Source organism: Enhydra lutris, unplaced genomic scaffold, assembly GCF_002288905.1.
Source record: "Enhydra lutris kenyoni isolate GAN:26980312 unplaced genomic scaffold, ASM228890v2 scaffoldscaffold34, whole genome shotgun sequence".
NCBI lineage: Eukaryota > Metazoa > Chordata > Mammalia > Carnivora > Mustelidae > Enhydra > Enhydra lutris.
Genome location: NW_019154118.1, coordinates 10,980,124 through 10,999,277, shown reverse-complemented (window position 1 = coordinate 10,999,277; position 19,154 = coordinate 10,980,124). Strand labels below are relative to the sequence as shown.

Below are 19,154 nucleotides of genomic sequence, written 5' to 3'. Positions count from 1 at the left end.
AGAGAGGCAGACAGAGAGAGAGGAAGGGAAGCAGGCTCCCCGCTGAGCAGAGAGCCCGATGCGGGACTCGATCCCAGGACCCTGAGATCATGACCTGAGCTGAAGGCAGCGGCTTAACCCACTCAGCCACCCAGGCGCCCTCATCTTCATTTTTTTTAAAAAAAGATTTTATTTATTTATTGGACAGACAGAGATCACAAGTAGGCAGAGAGGCAGGCAGAGAGAGAGGAGGAAGCAGCCTCCCTGATGAGCAGAGAGCCTATGCGGGGCTCGATCCCAAGACCCTGAGATCATGACTTGAGCCAAGGCAGAGGCTTAACCCTCTGATCCACCCAGGCATCCCTATCATCTTCATTTTAAAGATGAATCTGTGGCAGCTGAGAGACTTTGAATCATTTATTTGAGTCTCTAGAGCTTGTTTCTGGAATCTAATCCAGGTTCTGTGTAACTTTGGAACCCAAGTTCTGGATAATATCTAAAGCTCTTTGTAGCTACTAAGGGTCACTATGTCTTTTTGAGTTTGTGCCAGTTAAATTGGCATCGTGGGCGGAGATAAAATATTCTAACTTGGTCTCAGTCTTTTGTAGTTGGGAGAGTGAAACAGACTGGATTTTGGAGTGTGGGGACACAGAGTAAAAGATCATTTGTTGACAACTGAACACAATGAAAAATGCAGAATTGGGTTATAAAGTGGAAAGGTAGATTATCCTTCAGTCCCTAAATAAGGAGTGGTACAAGATAATACACAAGTACCCCTAGAAGCTCTATTGCAACTTAAGAGGGAATGGAGAAACAGTCATGGTCTTTTCTTACATGGTCTATTACCCCCCTTCACATCTTAACTCCCTGATCCATATTCCCACATCTCCTACCACCAAGTTAACCATCTGGCTTCTTACCTTTGCCATAGGACCTGCACTTTTTTATCTTCACTCCCATACCTGAGAATCAGTTTTAAAATAAAACAAAGCAGTGTTTGGTTTATTTATGTTGAATGTTATTTAATCAATTGGTGATACCTACCATGGATGTGGGTTGGAAAAAGGATGATATTTAACAAGCGTCTGCAATCATAGCATTAAGTCATCACCCATCCCTTATACCTTAGTAAGTAAATTAGTATAAGCAAAGTTCCTTTCCTTGATGATAGCCAGCTGAGAGGGAATGTTTAGTACCCAGGGCCTAGAGCATGGGTCAAGCTTGAAAGAGGAAAGACACAGGTCAAGGAAAAACAAGTTGGAAAGTTGGAAGAGGTGTTCATACAGCATAGAGCAAACACATGATCTATTTAAAAAGAGTATCTTTTAGTGAAAAGATAATTTTGGAATCAGAAGACTCAAGTCAGAGTTCTCTTTCCATATAGTTTGGTTTAGTAGGAAGAGTTTAATTCTCCTGCCACTATACCTTGGACTTGTAGCAGAGTCAAATCTTGATTTATACAAGTCATATGTACAGATACACTGAAGAGGACATACAAGTGCAAATAAAATGCAGCTTCTTCTTCTTCTTCTTTTTTTTTTTCTAGTAACCCAAATGATTTTCATCTGGCTGGATAGTAGGGGAAAAGAGCTAAAATTTAGGCAGGTTCAGTACACATAAAAATGCACATAGTCCCCTTAAGTAGGAGGTCATTCTCTTCAGAAAATATCTCAGTCTCCCTTAGGATTCTGCTCTCCCCCTCTTTCTAACTTAGTCCCTTTACCAGCCTGGCTCTTTCATAGGCTGTGAGATCTCTGTGGGCGGGAGCAGTGCCCATCTTACCAAGTCTGCTTCCAAACTACATATTGTCCATTTTTCTCAGTCGTCGCTGCCAGTTGTAAAGTCAAAGTCATAGCCAGCCATCTAGGCCAGGTGGCAGCTTCCTACTTGATTCTCTCAAACCCACTAGTCTCCCTCTAACCAGTTGTCCCACAACGGTTGATTGATTTTTTAAAAATACGACTTGATCACTTCCTCACTTAAAACCCTTCAAAGGCTTTACATTGTCTCTACAAAGGAAGAAAGATCCACGGAAACCTTATAGATATAAGGTCCTGTCTGAACTGACATCAGCCCACCACTCTGCTTCCAGTCCTCTTGTACATTTTTCTCTTTTAGTCGCTCTTGCCTAACCCCGGGTTCTGGCCAATACTACTCGCTCTCTCTGGAAAGCTCCTCCCCGACGGTTTGCCTGGGTAACTGCTGCTCCACCCGAGGCCACAGTTTAAAGCTCATCTCCTCAGAGGCATGTTCCACATTTTGTCCAAATTAGTTTTCCTTATTAGCCTCTTGAACAAAACTCAACTCTTTTCTCAAAAGCATTGATCACAAATTGTAACTACGTACTAAGGTGTGTATTTAGGTTTTCTTGTTTGTTTGCCAGCCATCAGCAGTATACTGTAAATTCTATAAAAGTGAGAGCCATGTCTACTACCATATACTGAAGGTCTAGCTCCAGAGCCGAGATTCCAGAACAGCCCCAGAGTGGCCTCGCGTGCAGAATTGAGGATGCATTCACTCCCAGGTTTGTGCTTGGCCTGACCCTGAACTTGCACAACCAGTGGTGCATGCGTCTCTTTAAAATTTGGGCCCTACACATCTCGGTTGTCCCAAGACGTCACCCTCATCTGAAGCCTGCCTAGCTCAGTGCCTTAAACATACGAGGTATTTAATAATATTTCTTCAAGGAATGATGGAATGGTTGTCCTTGTATTTAGACTTGGGAATTCGGGATAGCCAAAGGTTTTGTTGGTCACAGCACTCTTCCTTTATGTGATTCCTAGGAGAGATGCTAGTCACGTACAGAGCAGGAACAAGTGGAAGAACCATTTATTATTGCTGCCAAAATGTAATTTTCTGTATCCAGATTCTGGTTAATCTTGTTTGTAATACTCAGTCCAGGTGGAAGGCTGCAGAAGGCCTCTTACTCCCCTCTAAGCTCCTGATCTGAATCTCCATGTTTCAGCATCCCCTGACAGGCTTCATCATTTGGGATCCCAAAGCGGGAATCAGTGTGCCTGAACACATACGTAAGGAAGAAGAGGAGTGGTCTCCCTGCCTGAAAGCCATTACCTGCCCCAAAGGACATGTGTCCTAATCAGAATTCTGAAACTTGACCAATTGGATCAGCCTTCTGGGGGAGTGGGGCGGGGAGGCATCAGGCAGATAGGAGGGAGGAAAATGAAGGCTCACTCCCTGTTTTGTATTATATATTTATGAAGACTTTTTCTTTAAAGACTTTATTTATTTTAGAGAGAGAGAGAGAGAGTGCACATTTGCAAGAGGGGTGAGGGAGATGCGTACAGATCCTGACTTGGGGCTCGATCCTTCCACCGCAAGATCATGACCTGAACCGAAACCAAGAGCTAGATGCGTAACCGACTGAGCCACTGAGGTGCCCCATATGGAGACTATTTCTTAATTGTCTGAGGAAAGTGCAGGGTGTTGCTCGAGTGACTTGAACTTCAAATACGCTTTTAAAAATTGCATACTTTTTTTTTTTTTTAAAGATTCTATTCATTATTTGACAGAGATCACAGCAGGCAGAGAGGCAGGCAGAGAGAGAGAGGAGGAAGCAGGCTCCCTGCTGAGCAGAGAGCCCGATGCGAGGCTCGATCCCAGGACCCTGGGAACATGACCTGAGCCAAAGGCAGGGCCTTAACCCACTGAGCCACACAGGCGCCCCCAAGTTGCATACATTTTTAACCTCATCTAATACTTCCTTTTACTTGTGACCCTCACAGTCTCCTGCAGCCATAGCTCTGTGCCACCTCAGCGCATCGCTCAGCGCCTGCTTCACCTTCTCATTGCGGAGACTGAAGATGAATGGGTTCAAGAGGGGTGTGACGATACAGCTCAGGACTGAGGCACCTTTGCTGAGCAGCGTGGACTGAGCGTCTGACATACGGATGTAGAGAAAAATGGAGCTTCCGTAGACAATGACGACCACGGTCAGATGTGAGGCACAAGTAGAGAATGCCTTCTTTCGCTCTGCAGCTGTGGGGGCCCTGGAAACAGTGGCAAGAATGCAGGCGTAGGAAACTGAGGTCAGTGCCAGGGAGCCCAGTAACACGGACGTGGAGAGCACGAAAGCCACCAGCTCCAGGTGGTGGGTGTCTCCACAAGAGAGCCTCAGCAAAGGCCAACTGTCACAGAAGAAGTGGTCGATACCGTTAGGGCCACAGAAAGGTAGGTTGGCCATGAGAATGGTGGGACAAAGGACCCAGAGGAAGCCAGCTAGCCAGGAGGCCAGGACGAGTTGGGAACAGACACGACCACTCATCAGAGTCTCATAGTGGAGCGGTCGGCAGATTGCCAAGTAACGATCTAGAGACATGACAGCTAAGAGGAAGAAGTCGGTGGTGCCTAGGAGGAAGTAGAGGTAGGACTGGAGGATGCAGCTGGCAAATGAGATGGAGTGATCCCCTGTGAGAATGATGAAGAGCATCTTGGGAACCACAACAGACACGAGCAACAGCTCCAGGAAGGACAGGTTGCTCAGGAAAAAGTACATCTGTGTGTGCAGATGTCAGCTGGTCCGGCTGAGCCCAATAATGAGCAGGTTGCCTGTGGCCGTTACGATGTAGGTCACCATCAACCCCAGGACCAACAGGGACTGTAGGATGTGACTTCTTGGGAAACCCAGAAGGACAAATCGTGTTACCCGAGTCCAGTTTTCAGGACTCATCTCCAGTGACCTGGAGGAGAAATGAAACAGAACTTCGTAACTGGATCTATAGTCACAAATCATATTCTAATCAATTAATAAAATAATGAGCACCTAGTGCTTCCTTACATTCTGAGAATATATTAATCTTTCTGCTTAGAGGTGATTCACAGAAAGAGAAGCAAATTATGATAGCAAGCTGTAAACCACTAATAACATGGATGATATTGAACACTAATTATGTATTAGGAAATTTGGATACTATATCTCCTCTCACAGTGGCTTTTAAAGTTAGATATAACTGTTCTCATTTTTTTTTTTTTTTTGGTAAGATTTTATTTATTTGTGAGGGAGAGGGAGAGAGAGAGAGAGAGCAAGCACAAGCAGAGGGAGTGGTAGGCAGAGGGAGAAGCAGGCTCCCCACTGAGCAAAGAGCCCGATGTGGGATTTGATCCCAGAATCCTGGGATCATGACCTGAGCCTAAGGCAGACGTTTAACCAACTAAGCCACCCAGGTGTCCCCCTCATCTTATAGATAAAGAAAAGATGACTGACAACTCTCAGTGTTTGTGGTCCTTCTGTGTCCTGGTTTAACATAATATAACAATAAAAATCAAGGCTTTCAGTATCTTTAGCGATTTTATTTTCCTTAATCAGCTGCAGAGTCACAGGATGAAACCATGCCGAGCCCAGTCCTGTTTGGTTATTTTTTGTTGTTGTTTTTACCAAGACTTCCTTCTGTGGATTATAGGAAATCCCTCTTCCCAGTGTCACATTGACTTGCCTCCCCTCATCCTCAGCTCCTCCAACATGTTCACGGCATAAGATGAGGAGGGAGAGGGAAACTTTACAAAGGAGATAGGCTGTATCAGCTCACCTCTTCAACCATTGCCTTCATTTGGAGATATGTTCATCTTTTCCTTGGACATTTTGCATCTTGTGAAATTTACCCATAAGTTTTGAAGGGTTGGGTTTCAGTAGACATCTTGGTTCTAGGATCCTTTTCTTAAATCCAGCACCAAATACTCAGACTTTCATAGATATTGCCTGTCAATTTCATTGCCTGAAAATGCTTTCTAAGACAGAAAGAATGCAAGTTACCATCAAGTTACTTTATTTAATTGATGAGAAATGAAGTATTTCGGAACTTTGGCAAAGTTTAATCCAGGATCATCTATATTATGCCAGACTTCCAGCATTAAAGATGGGGAACACAAATATTTTCTGCATCCTGTTTGAAGAGGCCTTAAGAAAAATTATCGGCTGAGGCAGATAATCTTGGTTCCAAGGCTGAAAGAGAGAGACATTCAGGCTAAGTTCTGGTTATGTCAATAAGGAGTAAATCCTGGAATTACATAGCTAGCTAGCTAATAATAAAGCTTTATATATATATATAAGGCTGGTAGAGACTATAGCTCCAAAATCAAAGAAGTACCTCAATAAAATCCAGAGAAGGATTCTGAGCACTATTTCAGGATGTCATAATCATTTCAGATAAGGGAAATATGTTAACTCTGCCTTTTTCCAAAGTATCAGGTAAATACTGTGTTTAAAAATAGCTTATAAAGCCTAGCTGTGAAATGTTTAATATTAGCTTTTATCTACAATTATAAAATACATACACCAAAGTCTGTTATACAGTATTCCACTGACATAACTGTAACAAGTAATCCTTCAACTTACTTGCAAGTTTCTGAATAATTTCCAGGTGGCTAGCTGTCTTTGTTATGATTCCACATAATCAAAATATAACCACTATGTATACATGCTTAAAATTTTGTCACTTGGGAGCACCTGGGTGGCTCAGTTGGTTAAGTGTCTGACTTCCGCTGGGTTCACGATCTCAGGGTCTTGGGATCAAGCCCTTGTCAGGCTCTGCACTCACTGGGGAGTCTGCTTCTCCCTCTGCACCTTCCCTTGCTCATGCTCTCTCTCTCCCAAATAAATAAATAAAATCTTAAATTTTTTTTTTTGTCATTTTGAACCTCCAAATAATGTTGTTGGTTGGCCTACTTAATGTCTAAGAAGTCTTGCATAAAGTCATAGTTAGAAATTGTTAAACTGTTATTGGAAATGATTTCTTGTTCCATGCACTTTGCACTAAAAATATTGCTTGGCAAGGTGAGAATCTATGGAGGGAATTAGAGCTATGAGGGACAAACACGTACACATATTTTCCACTCTAGCTGCACCATGACTTAATCTACACAATAAGATAGCTTCTATTGTTGTCCGTTTTATTGGTGAGCAAACTTCAGGAGAGCAAGTTTACAAAACCTCAGAGGTAGAGCTAAGATGAACATTTAAGATGATCCAACCCTGATTCAGACCATGGCTATTTTTACTTGAAACTTGAACCTGCCAGAGGGGAAAAGGACATTGATTTGGAATGCGACAATATAATGCCTCATGATAACGACAGCTAGCGTTTACTGAGTAGCTATGTGTCAGGAAAGGAACTTTTCATTCATTTCATTGTTAAGTCTCTCAGCAACTACACAAGCTAGGTATTACTTCTATTCTACAGGCAAAGGAATTGGTTAGAAATTAAAGACCCATATCTAGTGAGTAGAAGAGTTAGGGATCGGAATTTTAGAAAGTCTGACTTTGGAGCCTGCACTTGGAACTGCTTGGCCATAATATCTTAGGTGAGAGAGAGTTGGTGACTGTAAATTTGATCCAGTGTCAACTTCCAATCGTTATCTTGCTTCATTTGTGGGCTAATGATAGGAATTCTGCATATAGAAATTAGTTATTGTAGTTTAAAGCTTTGATCCTGAAAAGATAAAAATATCCCTCAGAATGTGTGCTGGAATGAGCCTTACCTTGGAGGCTTTCAGTTCCTCCTGTAGAGCGATGAAAGGTGGGTGTTCTGTCCCCATTTACCACTCCCTCCCCAAAGAGGATGGACTCCCTTAGCTGGAGTACATCAGAGGGACTTGTCCTCCTTGTCTTTCAAGTTCTATCACAGGATATGCTGGATCTAGATCATGTAGAAAGTGGAACCTTCTGCTTGGGTTGCTTAAAGATCTAGAATCACACATAGGTACTTACCTACTTTATCATTCCCAGTAAACGCTCCTTCATGGCATTACACTTATGACTTACTATCCTAAATCTGGTTGGAATCATTAAAACCGTCTCATCTCCCTTCTGAAAGATAAGATCCTCTTGCCAGGACTTAACATAAACCTTTGCTATGAGACCCTTTCTCTTTTTTCTTTCTTTTTATTTTAGAGAGAAAGAACATGGGAGCTGGGGTGGGGGCAGGGGCAGAGGGAGAGAGAATCTTTTTTATTTTTTTTTATTTTTAAAGATTTTATTTATTTATTTTTGAGAGAGAGAGAGCACAAGTGGGGGGGGGTGGCAGGCAGAGGGCGAGGGAGAAGCAGACTCCCCGCTGAGCAGGGAGTCAGATACAGGACTTGATCCCAGGACCCTGGGGTCATAACCTGAGATGAAGGCAGACACTTCACCGACTGAGCCACCCAGGCATCCCAAGAGAGAATCTTAAGCAGGATCCAGACTCAGCACAAAGCCCTACTTGGGGCTCGATCTCATGACCCCAAGACCATGACCTGAGCTGAAATCAAGAGTCAGATGGTTAACTGACTGAGCCACCCAGGCACCCCTGAGACCCTTTCTCAATCCTTTCATCCACGTGGACCATGTGGTCTTGCAAATTTCCAGTTTCCAGGATGTATGTTCGTGTGTCTGTTTAGTCCTCCAGCTTGTTATGATCCATTTAGAACTGCTCTCCTGCTTCCCTTAGCCAAATCCTCATTCTATTGACTGCACATTTACTTAGCTTGTTTCTTTTTTTTTCCTCTTTAGCTATCCTCCTGGCATCTTGAGGTTTGAATACATTTTATACCTTATTAATTAAGGGTGAATCTAGGTTTATTGAATTACTTCCTAACAGCATGGAAAACCCTCACCAGAATCCTCTAGTTTGTCAATTAAAAACGCTGATTTTTAGACTCTACCTGTAAAAATGCAATCATCCTCTGGGTTTAGGGCCGAGGAATACAGATCTTTAACAATTTCTCTGGGTTATTCTTATTTACCTTAAAGTCTGAGAACTACTGGATTAAGAGAGAAAGGAGAGAGTTGGGTGATTTCAGTGTGATTAAGGGAAAAGGACTGAGGTGTAAGAAGAGGTTAAGTTGTAGGTTGGAAATGGAAGAGCCTAGACATTAGTTTAGTTTTTCTAAACTAGAACCATCACCAGCTTTCTTCTTCTTCTTCTTCTTCTTTTTTTTAAAGATTTTATTTATTTATTTATTTGTCAGAGAGCGCGAGAGTGTGCACAAGCAGGCAGAGTGGCAGGCAGAGAGACAAGCAGTCTCCCTGCTGAGCAAGGAGCTCAATGTGGGACTCAATCCCAGCACCCTGGGATCATGACCTAAGCCCTTAGGCAGCGGCTTAACCAACTGATCCACCCAGGTGACCCAGGTGTCCCCAACACCAGCTTTCTAATGTGAGCAAACTTCACAGTTTCTATCTTTTAGTAGAGCAAACTTTACAAATGACCCAGAGAAGCAATATAAATCCAGGCTTCTAATTCTGACAACATTCCAGATGGCTGACTCATGCCCCATGGTGCCCATGGATATGTACGGAGTATTGCTTTCAGGACTGGGCTCTCCAAGTACCCCATACATAGGAGATTAGATACAATCTCGAAAGCCTTGCGCTACCTTGTCCTACCAGGTACTGGAGATACAAAGTGGCATTAATTGCTACAGAGCCATAGTGTAGTAAGTGTTAAGATATCGTGATTGCAAATTTATAAATTCCATTAGAATTCATTTAAGGCTGTGATAAAAGTAAAATGAAAGTCATGTGAGGGGCAGAGAAAGGAACGAATTTTGTTTGGGGGCAGCATGGAATACTTTATAAGGTTCATAACATTTAACTGAGCATTTAAGGAGGAATTGTTGCAGTTCAAGAAAGGACATGAGTCTGTCAGGTTTAAAATAACCCCAAATACCAAAACTTTTGAGTGTTTCCATAGGAAAATGAGACTATAAAGATTGTGCATTTTTTATTAACTACTGTTCAAAATATAATTATTATGTAAGTATACTCCTTTTTAAAGATAGCAAGACCAGAGCATACTATTTGTTGGAAGAAGAATGATTCAAACCTCAAGGATTTAAAGGCTCCTGGGAGCCTAAACAAGCCCTTGAGACAGAGGAAGTTTAATTTTTGTCTTTGGATCCTTTCCATCTCTGCCAGTAGTGTCTTTATATAGCTATTACATGGTATTCTTGCTTTTAGGTAATTGTCAAATAATCAGTAATGTGTTAAATTAAAAAGAAACGTGATTATTTGGAGTTACTTACTTTTTTTTTTGAAGATTTTATTTACTTTTTTGACAGACAGAGATCACAAGTAGGCAGAGAGGCAGGCAGAGAGAGAGAGGGAAGCAGGTTCCCTGATGAGCAGAGATCCCGATGCGGGGCTTGATCCCAGGACCCTGAGATCATGACCTGAGCCAAAGGCAGAGGCTTAACCCACTGAGCCACCCAGGCACCCAAGGAGACATTTACTTCTTAAGAGAAATAATTCCATTCTTAAGGGCCTGAGGATAGAATGGCTAACACAGTAACTGAGGATGCAAATATTTCCTGAACTTGTGCTCTCTGGGACACGGTACTTTGCCTAATGCTCTCCCAACTACAGTAGGTTTCTGGCTACTTCTCTACCTGCAAAACTAGAATTTCAAGTGAAACTGCAGTGACAAGAATAAGGACAAAGTTTTCCAAAAGCTGGAGGTGTGGTGTCTGAGGCCCTAATAAAAGAGGAAGTTGTTAGTCTCATTATCTGGGTATGCAAAACATAAACCTCAGAGCTTCCCACAGTGCAGTGCAGTGCTTTATTGGCCCAAGTACGGGTCTATGTGTGCAGAACTCCCTAGCCAGAAGTGGGAATGGGGGGCTCTCATTCCTCTCTTGCTTCCGATAAACAGAAATGTATTTCTGTGTGTAATGAAATATACCATATGCTTCATACTGCAAAACTGTAAGACTTAAGATTTGTATATGCAAGACTCGATTCCAACAAGTTCCTTTCTAAGTCAGAGTAAGAATAGATTTTGAGTACACAAAGTTGCCTGAAATGGGAGGCTCATATAAATTGGCTTGTACCTGTTCCATTTGGTACTTCTTAGGCTTCTCCCCTTGGCCACTCTGAAGAAGGTGAAGGCAGAGGACCTGTAGGGCTCCTGTTCATGGTCAGTGGAGCACACGGAAGGCTTTTTGTATCAACACCTGTTTGCTTCACGTGATACCAGGCAAAACCCCTCTGTAGTGTTGAAAGATAAGCTCTTGTAACTTGGCATGATTAATTCTTTCCATACCTAATCAATTAACATTTACTTTAACTTGCTTTGAACTTGTTTTGGAATCCCAAAAGGAAACACCTTTGACCTAACTTTCTTAAAAATAAACAGTGTAATTAGCCCTTTGAGGTTACAGGGAGTAAGTTGTTTGAGTTTTGTCATAGAGTGGCAGCCATACTCCTTTGATTTAAAAAAAAAAAAAAAAAAGCTATTTCTTGAGTATAGGGTAGTAGAAAATTTACTACTATATCCAAACTTTGGGAAATTCTCTTAAACTTGGCTAGTGACTCAAGACCTTGGGTATATTGAGAACGTAGTGAAATTATAAAAATTAAGTATCTATATATTATCAGCACAAATAACAAAATAAACCCTATTTTTCAATAAATACTGAGTATTCAATCACATACTAGTTATGACACAACCGGTTGCCTGAACTTGAGTACGTTACTTACATTCTCTGAGCGTCAGTTTCCTCGTCAGCAGAATGGGTTTCACAGGGCTTTCAAGAGAATGGATTGAATGTAGTCTGCACTAAGATAATAAAGGTTAGAAAAATCATTTAAATTTTGCTCATTATAATGCAGAATAAAAATTCTCTTCTCGTTTACATAAATTCTATAAGCTCAGAGTATCCATTTTTCTCTGCTGACTCTACCCCATCCCCTGAATAAATGTTGAACTTCAAGTCCTTTAAAACTGTGAACTGTTAAGAGTCTGTCCCCTTTAGATGCCATTCTACTGAAAAACTTTGCACATTCGGGAGCATGAACGAATTGTGCCTACTATTGGCTTAACAGAGGTAAGATAAAATCAAGAGAACATATTTTAAAGTTCTATTGATGGTTATCTGAACTTAGTTGGAATTAGGAAATATAGTCATGTCAGACTGTGTATTGGTGATTTTTATTTGTAGCCAGTTATGTTTTTCTTCTTTCTCCTGAAGATGGGAAAATATTCTATGATATTCTTAGGAGTTCATAGGCTAAATAAATTATGGCTTAAAATATGTAATACATAAAAGAAAATTTTGCACTGATCAGAATAATATGTCTAGAGAAAAGTCTTTAAACATTCTGGGATTGTCAAAACTTGCCCCTTAAAATCGGATAGAATAGTAAGGTCAATAAAAGCGATCTGCTTTTAATATGGGAAAGTGAGGAGCCAGCCTTGCTCTGATTTTCAAGAATAAGAGAAAGTGTGCTCAAGGGTGTTGAATGCCCTTGTGGTTACTGTGGGTGAGCTCTTCCCACCTTCGTTCTAACCTCCGCACTGGGTCAGATCTGCAGAGGACTAGGAGTCCATCCTGGAGTCCCATTTCCTAAGTGCTGCTGCTGGTGATTACGTAAGCGCTTATTTCCCTGTAAGCCTCTTAGCTTAAAATTCCTAGAATAGTTTGTTTCTTTCAGTGAAACAAGTTGATATAATTCCAGTTAGAGTGGGACTTCTATAAAGTGTGGCAGATAATCACCTTACCTGGAGGGTGTTTTGGTGCCTACTTGATCCCAAAGTCTTCTCTCATAAGAAAGACCGAGAAACAAGAAGTGAGTCCAAATGATTTGTTCAATAACACGCCTGGTGATAGCTACATTCATTCGGAGAAAAAATGTCTTTATGATAGCATTTAATCTCAGAATTAAGATGGAATATCATTCTGCAGGGAGATTAGTAGAACTGCTACCTTTTCCAAAAAATGGGCATTTTCCCTTTCTCTTTTTTTTTTTCCTTATACCTGTTTACTTTGGTTAATCAATGGAAATGAATAGGGACACACAACTTAAATCTGGTCTTCTGCCCTAGAAGCCAGGCTCTTACCCACTATATTACAGTGTTTTCTTCACAGGTGTGATTATTTCACAAATAATAGACAAATAAAATCTGATGGGAGCATCTACCACTGACAATTATTTATTAAGTACCCAGCCTCTGCCGGATCCCGTTTCCCAGCACTTTAGAAATGTTCATTCTTTCCTCTTACATTTCCACCTAGGAAAGGACTTCCTTTCTTCTTCACATTCTGGAAATCTTGGGTTTTTTCCCCCTTTTACCTATTTTTTGTAAGTGAAGAGAAATAGCTAATCTGAAGAGCTGGTCCAAAATTCTTTGGGTCAGACCTTTATCAGTAGGTGGAGCCATCGTGCTTCAAAAGCAAGAAGGGAAGTCCCTCCTTTTCTTTGGACCCGTTCATTTATTAATAGAAAAATGACTCTTTGGGGCATGATCTCCCCATCCTCACTCCTGCAAGGTAACTAGATTAGTACAGGCAATTCCTTTTCTGCCTGTGGGGTGTGTCCACAATGTTCCTTTTGTTTACAGTGGATCAGGCAAGAGGGAATACATAGGAAGCCTCATTTGGCTTTAAGATTAAGGTGTACTTTTCCAATCTAATATTTACTAGAGAGTTCTGCTTTCTACAGATAACGGTCCCCTTGCCCATTGCTACAGCTGATTCATTTATCTTTTTTGACTAGAGGTCTTTGTGTATATTCTTTACTGATTAGAACTTAGAGAAGAAGAATTAATCTTAGGATGAGCTGACTTCTTAAAAAAATGCTTATGGTTTAGTCAGCCTTAAGGAAAGAAAGAAATTCTGCATTTGGGACAGCATAGTTGGACGTAGTGGACATTATGCTAAGTGAAATAAGGCAGACCAAAAAAAAAAAAAAAAAGACAAATACTGCATGATTTCACTTGTATATATAATCTCAACATGTGAAACTCATGAAAGCATAGAGTAGAATGATGGTTGTCAGGACCTGGGACCGAGCAAAAGGGGGAGATGCTCTCCAAGGGGGACAAAAATTCAGTTAAGCAAGATGCGTAAGTTACAGAGATCTAATGTACAACATTGTATCTATAGTTAATGATACTGTAATGTATCCTTGAAATTTGCTAAGAGAGTTGATCTTAAGTGTTCTCATCACAAAAAAACTCATAATTACATGAGGTAATGAATATGTTAAATGGCTTGATTATGATGATCATTTGACAATGTAAACATATATGAAAACATCATGTTCTGGGTTAAAATACGTGGTTTTATTTTCTGCATCTTTAGAAAATAGAGCATCACATAAAGCTTTGATTACCACTGACTATGACAAGGTAGAACATACTGAACTTGAGTTACTTAAAAAGGAGTCAGGAGATGCCTGGGTGGCTCATTTGGTTAACCATCTGCCTTTGGCTCAGGTCATGATCCAGAATGCTGGGATTGAGTCCCACATCCGGCTCCTTGCTCAGCAGAGAGCCTGCTTCTCCCTGTGCCTGCTTCTTCTGCCTTCAACTCTCCGTGCTTCTGGTCTCTCTCTCTCTCTGACAAATAAGTAAATAAATAAAAATATTAAAAAAAAAAGAAAAGGAGTCAGGCATGGACAAGAGGTGCTGATATATTTCAAAGAAAGGAAGACCATTTAACGTTGTTTTAACTGAATTAGGTTAAGGCGACCATTATGTAGATGGGAGAAAGGTAGGGAGGGAATGAGAGTTTTGCAATGTAAGGATAAGCTCAGAACCTCCCTATCTTCCTTTCACATTTGCCCATATTTAGGTGGTTTGCATTAAAGATGAAAGAATGACTTTCAGCTGTGGCTTAAAACCTTCATGTAAGATTCTTGCAATGTGATTTCATATAAGTTTAAAGGGATTCTTTCTTTCTTTCTTTCTTTCTTTTTTTTTTTTTAATTTTTACAGGGATTGTCAGCCAAATAAGAGTTTGTAACTTTCTATACAGAACACATTTTATGGGGGTGCCTGGGTGGCTCCGTCAGTTAAGTAACTGACTCTTGATTTCAGCTCAGGTCATGATCTCAGGGTCATGAGATCTAGCCCCACATTGGCTCTGCACTGGGTGTGGAGCCTGCTTGGGATTCTCTCTCTCCCTCTGCTCATGTGTGCTCTCTCTTTTTCTGCCAAAAAGAAACAAAACAAAAAAAGACAAAACATTTTATGGACTCCCCCAGGTACTCATCACTGTTGCAGCCCAAGGAATATCTATCCAGTGGGGCACTTTTCAAATTTGGCCTGAGGAATTTTTAGTCCTCTAGTAATTTTGAGGGGGCTAAGAATAATAATTAGGATTCATATCAGCAATGGTTTGGTTTAAAATGACCCTAAATATAAAACCTACAATGGGAGGATTTCTCAAATTTTATTCTTGCCCTTCTGCTCCTTTTCTCCTTCTTTTCTTTTTTCTTTTTTTTTTTTTATATTTATTCATTTATGTTCAGTTAGTTTTCAATGTAGTGTTCAGTGATTCATTAGTTATGTATAACACCCAGTGCTTATCACAACACGTGCCCTCCTTAATACCCATCACCCCCGTTACCCCCTTCCCCTACCCGCCTCCCCTCTGAAACCCCCAGTTTGTTTCCTGGGGTCCATAGACTCTCATGGTTCATCTGCCTTTCTGATTTCTCCCTCTTTAGATATCCTTCCTTTCCCCCATGGTCCTCCGTGTTACTACCTATGTTCCACATATGAGTGATACCATATGATACTTGTCTTTCTCTGCTTGACTTACTTCACTTAGCATAATCTTTCTTCATCTTTTCTCTCCTTGAGTTTACCTAATCCCATGGCTTTAGCCTTTATGGAAAGGATCCCCAAATCTTTTTCTCATGTGTAACCCTCCTCCTTACATTTATTTAGCCTTCATTGGGCTGTTTCCTAACGTGTGCTTCTGCTTCCCTGTCCGGCTAGCAGCCAGCCTCACCATGTTCAACCCGAATGTACACTTTCCATAAATACTTCGAGTTCTTTCTGTTTGTAGTAACAGCATCGTTTATCCCAACACTGAGGCTAGCATTTTTTGCAACTCTTTTTGTCTATTTCTATCCTCTTTGTAAGAAGTCTGGATGAATCTCCCTTTGCAATGTCTCTTGAGTATGTTTGTTTCTTGGAATTACTGACAGTAGCACTGTTAATTCAGGGCATCTGAAAGTCATTCATAGACTGTTGTAATTGTCTCCCAAAGCTGACCCTGCCTCTAGTCTTTCGCATATCAGTCCAACTTGCTGGTGCTCACCACGTTAATCTTCCCAAGAGTCTCCATTTTGATGATTTCAATCTGGTGCCAAAAGAGCAATAAAATTCCTGAATGGTTCCCCATGGCCTCCCATGGTGAGCTGAGCAGGACTTTGGCATTTTGGAGCTTCCTAGGCTAATCCAAATCTGCCTTTTGATCTGAGTCTCTGCTGCGGTCTCTGGGGAGAGACATCGGGACCTCTCTGAGAGCCTATGGCAGTCCTCTATGTGACACTGAGGGTGGAGGAAAATAAAATTTTTTCCCTGAGTTCAGTAACTTTGATCTGAAGTGCTCCTACATGGACACCAGGAGTTCAGCAGTGACCTTCATGGATGTTCCTGGTGTTTTTTCTACAGGTGTGCAAAGAAAAACATGGACGCCATGTAAGCCTTTGCCTGTGCGGCAAGAATTCCATTGTAGTCAGTAACCAGCACAGGGCCCAGGAAAGATGGAAAAAAGGGATTCTCATTCATTTATTTAATCAAACAAATGTCAATACCTACTATATACCCTTCGTATTAGTCTAAGGTACTCCAGAAATAGTGCTGAAGGAAACAGACAAAATCCTTGTCCCTTTAGAACTTAAATTCAAATGTATGTGAGTGTATGAATGTGTGTATGTGTGTGTGTGTGTGTGTGTGTGTGTTGTGGAAAGACACAACGAACAACAAATAATGTACAGTATTTCGTATGGCAAGAGGGGCAGTGGATGCACGAAGGATCATCTGCTTTTCTATTTGGGGATGTGCCCGATTTGGCAACAACCCCAAAGGTGTGAAAAATGGTATATTCCAAGAAATCAGTGTTCCTATAATGAACTTGGACTATACATGCACAATAGGTAATGTCTTTTTGCTACAAAGCCTGATCTCTGGGGATTTGAGGTCCCTAGGATTTCCTAATTTTTAATTAGGTCCCTAGGATTTCCTAATGCATGAAAACCCTTGGGGTCATATTAGCATGGGGCTCTTTGGGCACGGGCAGGGTGCTATTTACTACCCCCTCATCTGGAGAAAACCACTCTGGTCAAAGCCACTGTCAGAAATCATCATCTGTAAGTCATGGCTCCTCAGAGGTCGGTGCTCTGGTTCCCTCAGTCAAAACAAAAAAGGTAACAAAGAGGAAGGATCTCCGTTCTGGGCTGCTCATCTCTGAAATTCATCGGAGCCACTTGTGTCTCCTTGGGAATAAGGGAGAGAGGTTAGCAAGGACCTATATTGAAGAGTGAGTGTTGATTTGATCTGTCCTGTTCTCTTTCTTCCCAGCCTCAGCTATGGCAGCTGAAGATTTGAGATGCCCTCATCTCCTACCTGTGGAGGCAGCCATGGGCCATTAGGTGGGGCTGGTGGACAGTCAAAGCAGGAGTGGAACACAGACAATGTAGCCCTGATTGGTCACAGGGTTCCTCAGCCTCACACCGACGGCACTCACCTGTTAACGTATTTGATACACATCTTTGAACGGCCCCTCAGACTTTACAGTGGAGACAACAAAGGCACACAGCAGGGTGGGTTTGAGTTCATTCTCTCATTCTGGGTCTCAGTCTCAGTATGGGGGGATTGGCGGGGAGAGCTGGGTACTCATTGCAATGTCATCTTTTGTCTTGTTCTCACAGATATGCCTTAGGGAAGAATGGCCACAGGAAATGACTCTTCAGTGACCGAGTTTATCCTGTTGGGTTTAACACAACAGCCAGAACTCCAGCTGCCTTTCTTCTTCATTTTCTTAGGGATCTATGTGGTCACCGTGGTGGGGAACATGGGCTTGATTATTCTGATCAGTCTGAACCCTCACCTGCACACCCCCATGTACTCCTTCCTCTTCAACCTTTCCTTCATTGATCTCTGCTACTCGTCTGTCATAATCCCTAGAATGCTGATGGGTTTTGTAACAGAGAACATCATCTCTTACACAGAGTGTATGACACAGCTCTGTTTCTTCTCCTTCTTTGTTATTGACGAGTGCTGTATTTTGACGTCCATGGCCTATGACCGGTATGTGGCCATCTGTAAGCCCCTGCTTTACAAGGCCATCATGTCCCATTGGGTCTGCCTCACGCTGATGGCAGGAACATATGCGATGGGGATTGCGGGTGCCATGGCCCACACTGGGTGCATGCTGAGACTCACTTTCTGCGGTGACAACATCATCAATCATTACATGTGTGACATACCTCCTCTCCTCCGGCTCTCCTGCACAAGCACCTACATCAACGAGCTAGTGGTTTTCATTGTGGTGGGCGTCAACGTAATAGTGCCCAGCCTCACCATCTCTGTTTCTTATGCCTTGATCCTCTCCAGCATCTTCCACATCCGTTCTTCCGAGGGCCGGTCCAAAGCCTTCAGTACCTGCAGCTCCCACATCGTTACTGTTTCTCTCTTCTTTGGGTCATCAGCATTCATGTATCTTAAGCCGTCTGCTGGGTCTCTGGATCAAGACAAAGTATCCACAGTTTTTTATACCATTGTGGGGCCAATGATGAATCCTTTTATCTACAGTCTGAGGAACAAAGATGTTAAAATTGCACTGAGTACGACTTTGAAGAAAAGGATGTTCTCATAAATGGAAACTCGGTTAGGTATAGATGCCAAACCCAGGAGGGGCACACAATGTATGAAGTTACAGAGAGAACAGTAAAAAATCAAAATAGGAATGCAAATGATTCAAATAATAAGGTAAATTGAGTTTATTATTTATAAATCATTTCACAAAGACAATATAAGGAGGAGGAGGACCAGTCCTCTGTCTTTTCACAGAAAGTAAAAAGGAGTTCCTTTGTCATTCTTCAGCTCATTTTCAGAAGTTATAAATTTTAAGTAGAAAAGGTTGAATGTTGGTAAATTCAGAAATGGTAAAGTGTGAGATTTTTGACTGAGACATGTCTGGAATTCCTGTGAAGATTTGTCATGGATATATGGACTTTGGTGGAGTTGAGATATGGCCATTCATTCATTCATTCATTCACTCAATAAACCTCTATTGAAAGGCTGTGGTGGAAATGAGAGCGGTCTATTACATTGCTGTAGGGCATTTTGTTTAGGGAGATTCCTTTGTTTCCCCAAAGAAGATAAAAATAGAAAGATCCTCTTCTCCTTCTAGTCTCTGGTCTCAAGGGAGTGTGGTAAGGGGGGATTTCC

At 41.7% G+C, this 19,154-nt stretch overlaps 2 protein-coding genes across 2 annotated transcripts; one reads left to right on the top strand and one right to left on the bottom strand.

The window, feature by feature from the left end:
- Window positions 1-3,703: 3,703 nt before the first annotated feature.
- LOC111154003 (olfactory receptor 6T1) lies at window positions 3,704-4,666 on the bottom strand. The gene is given in 1 exon segment (XM_022513355.1): window positions 3,704-4,666. A coding segment is annotated over 1 exon segment (963 nt).
- A 12,968-nt stretch (window positions 4,667-17,634) lies between these two features.
- Window positions 17,635-18,579, top strand: LOC111153856 (olfactory receptor 8B3-like). The gene is given in 1 exon segment (XM_022513124.1): window positions 17,635-18,579. A coding segment is annotated over 1 exon segment (945 nt).
- The last annotated feature ends 575 nt before the right edge of the window (window positions 18,580-19,154 follow it).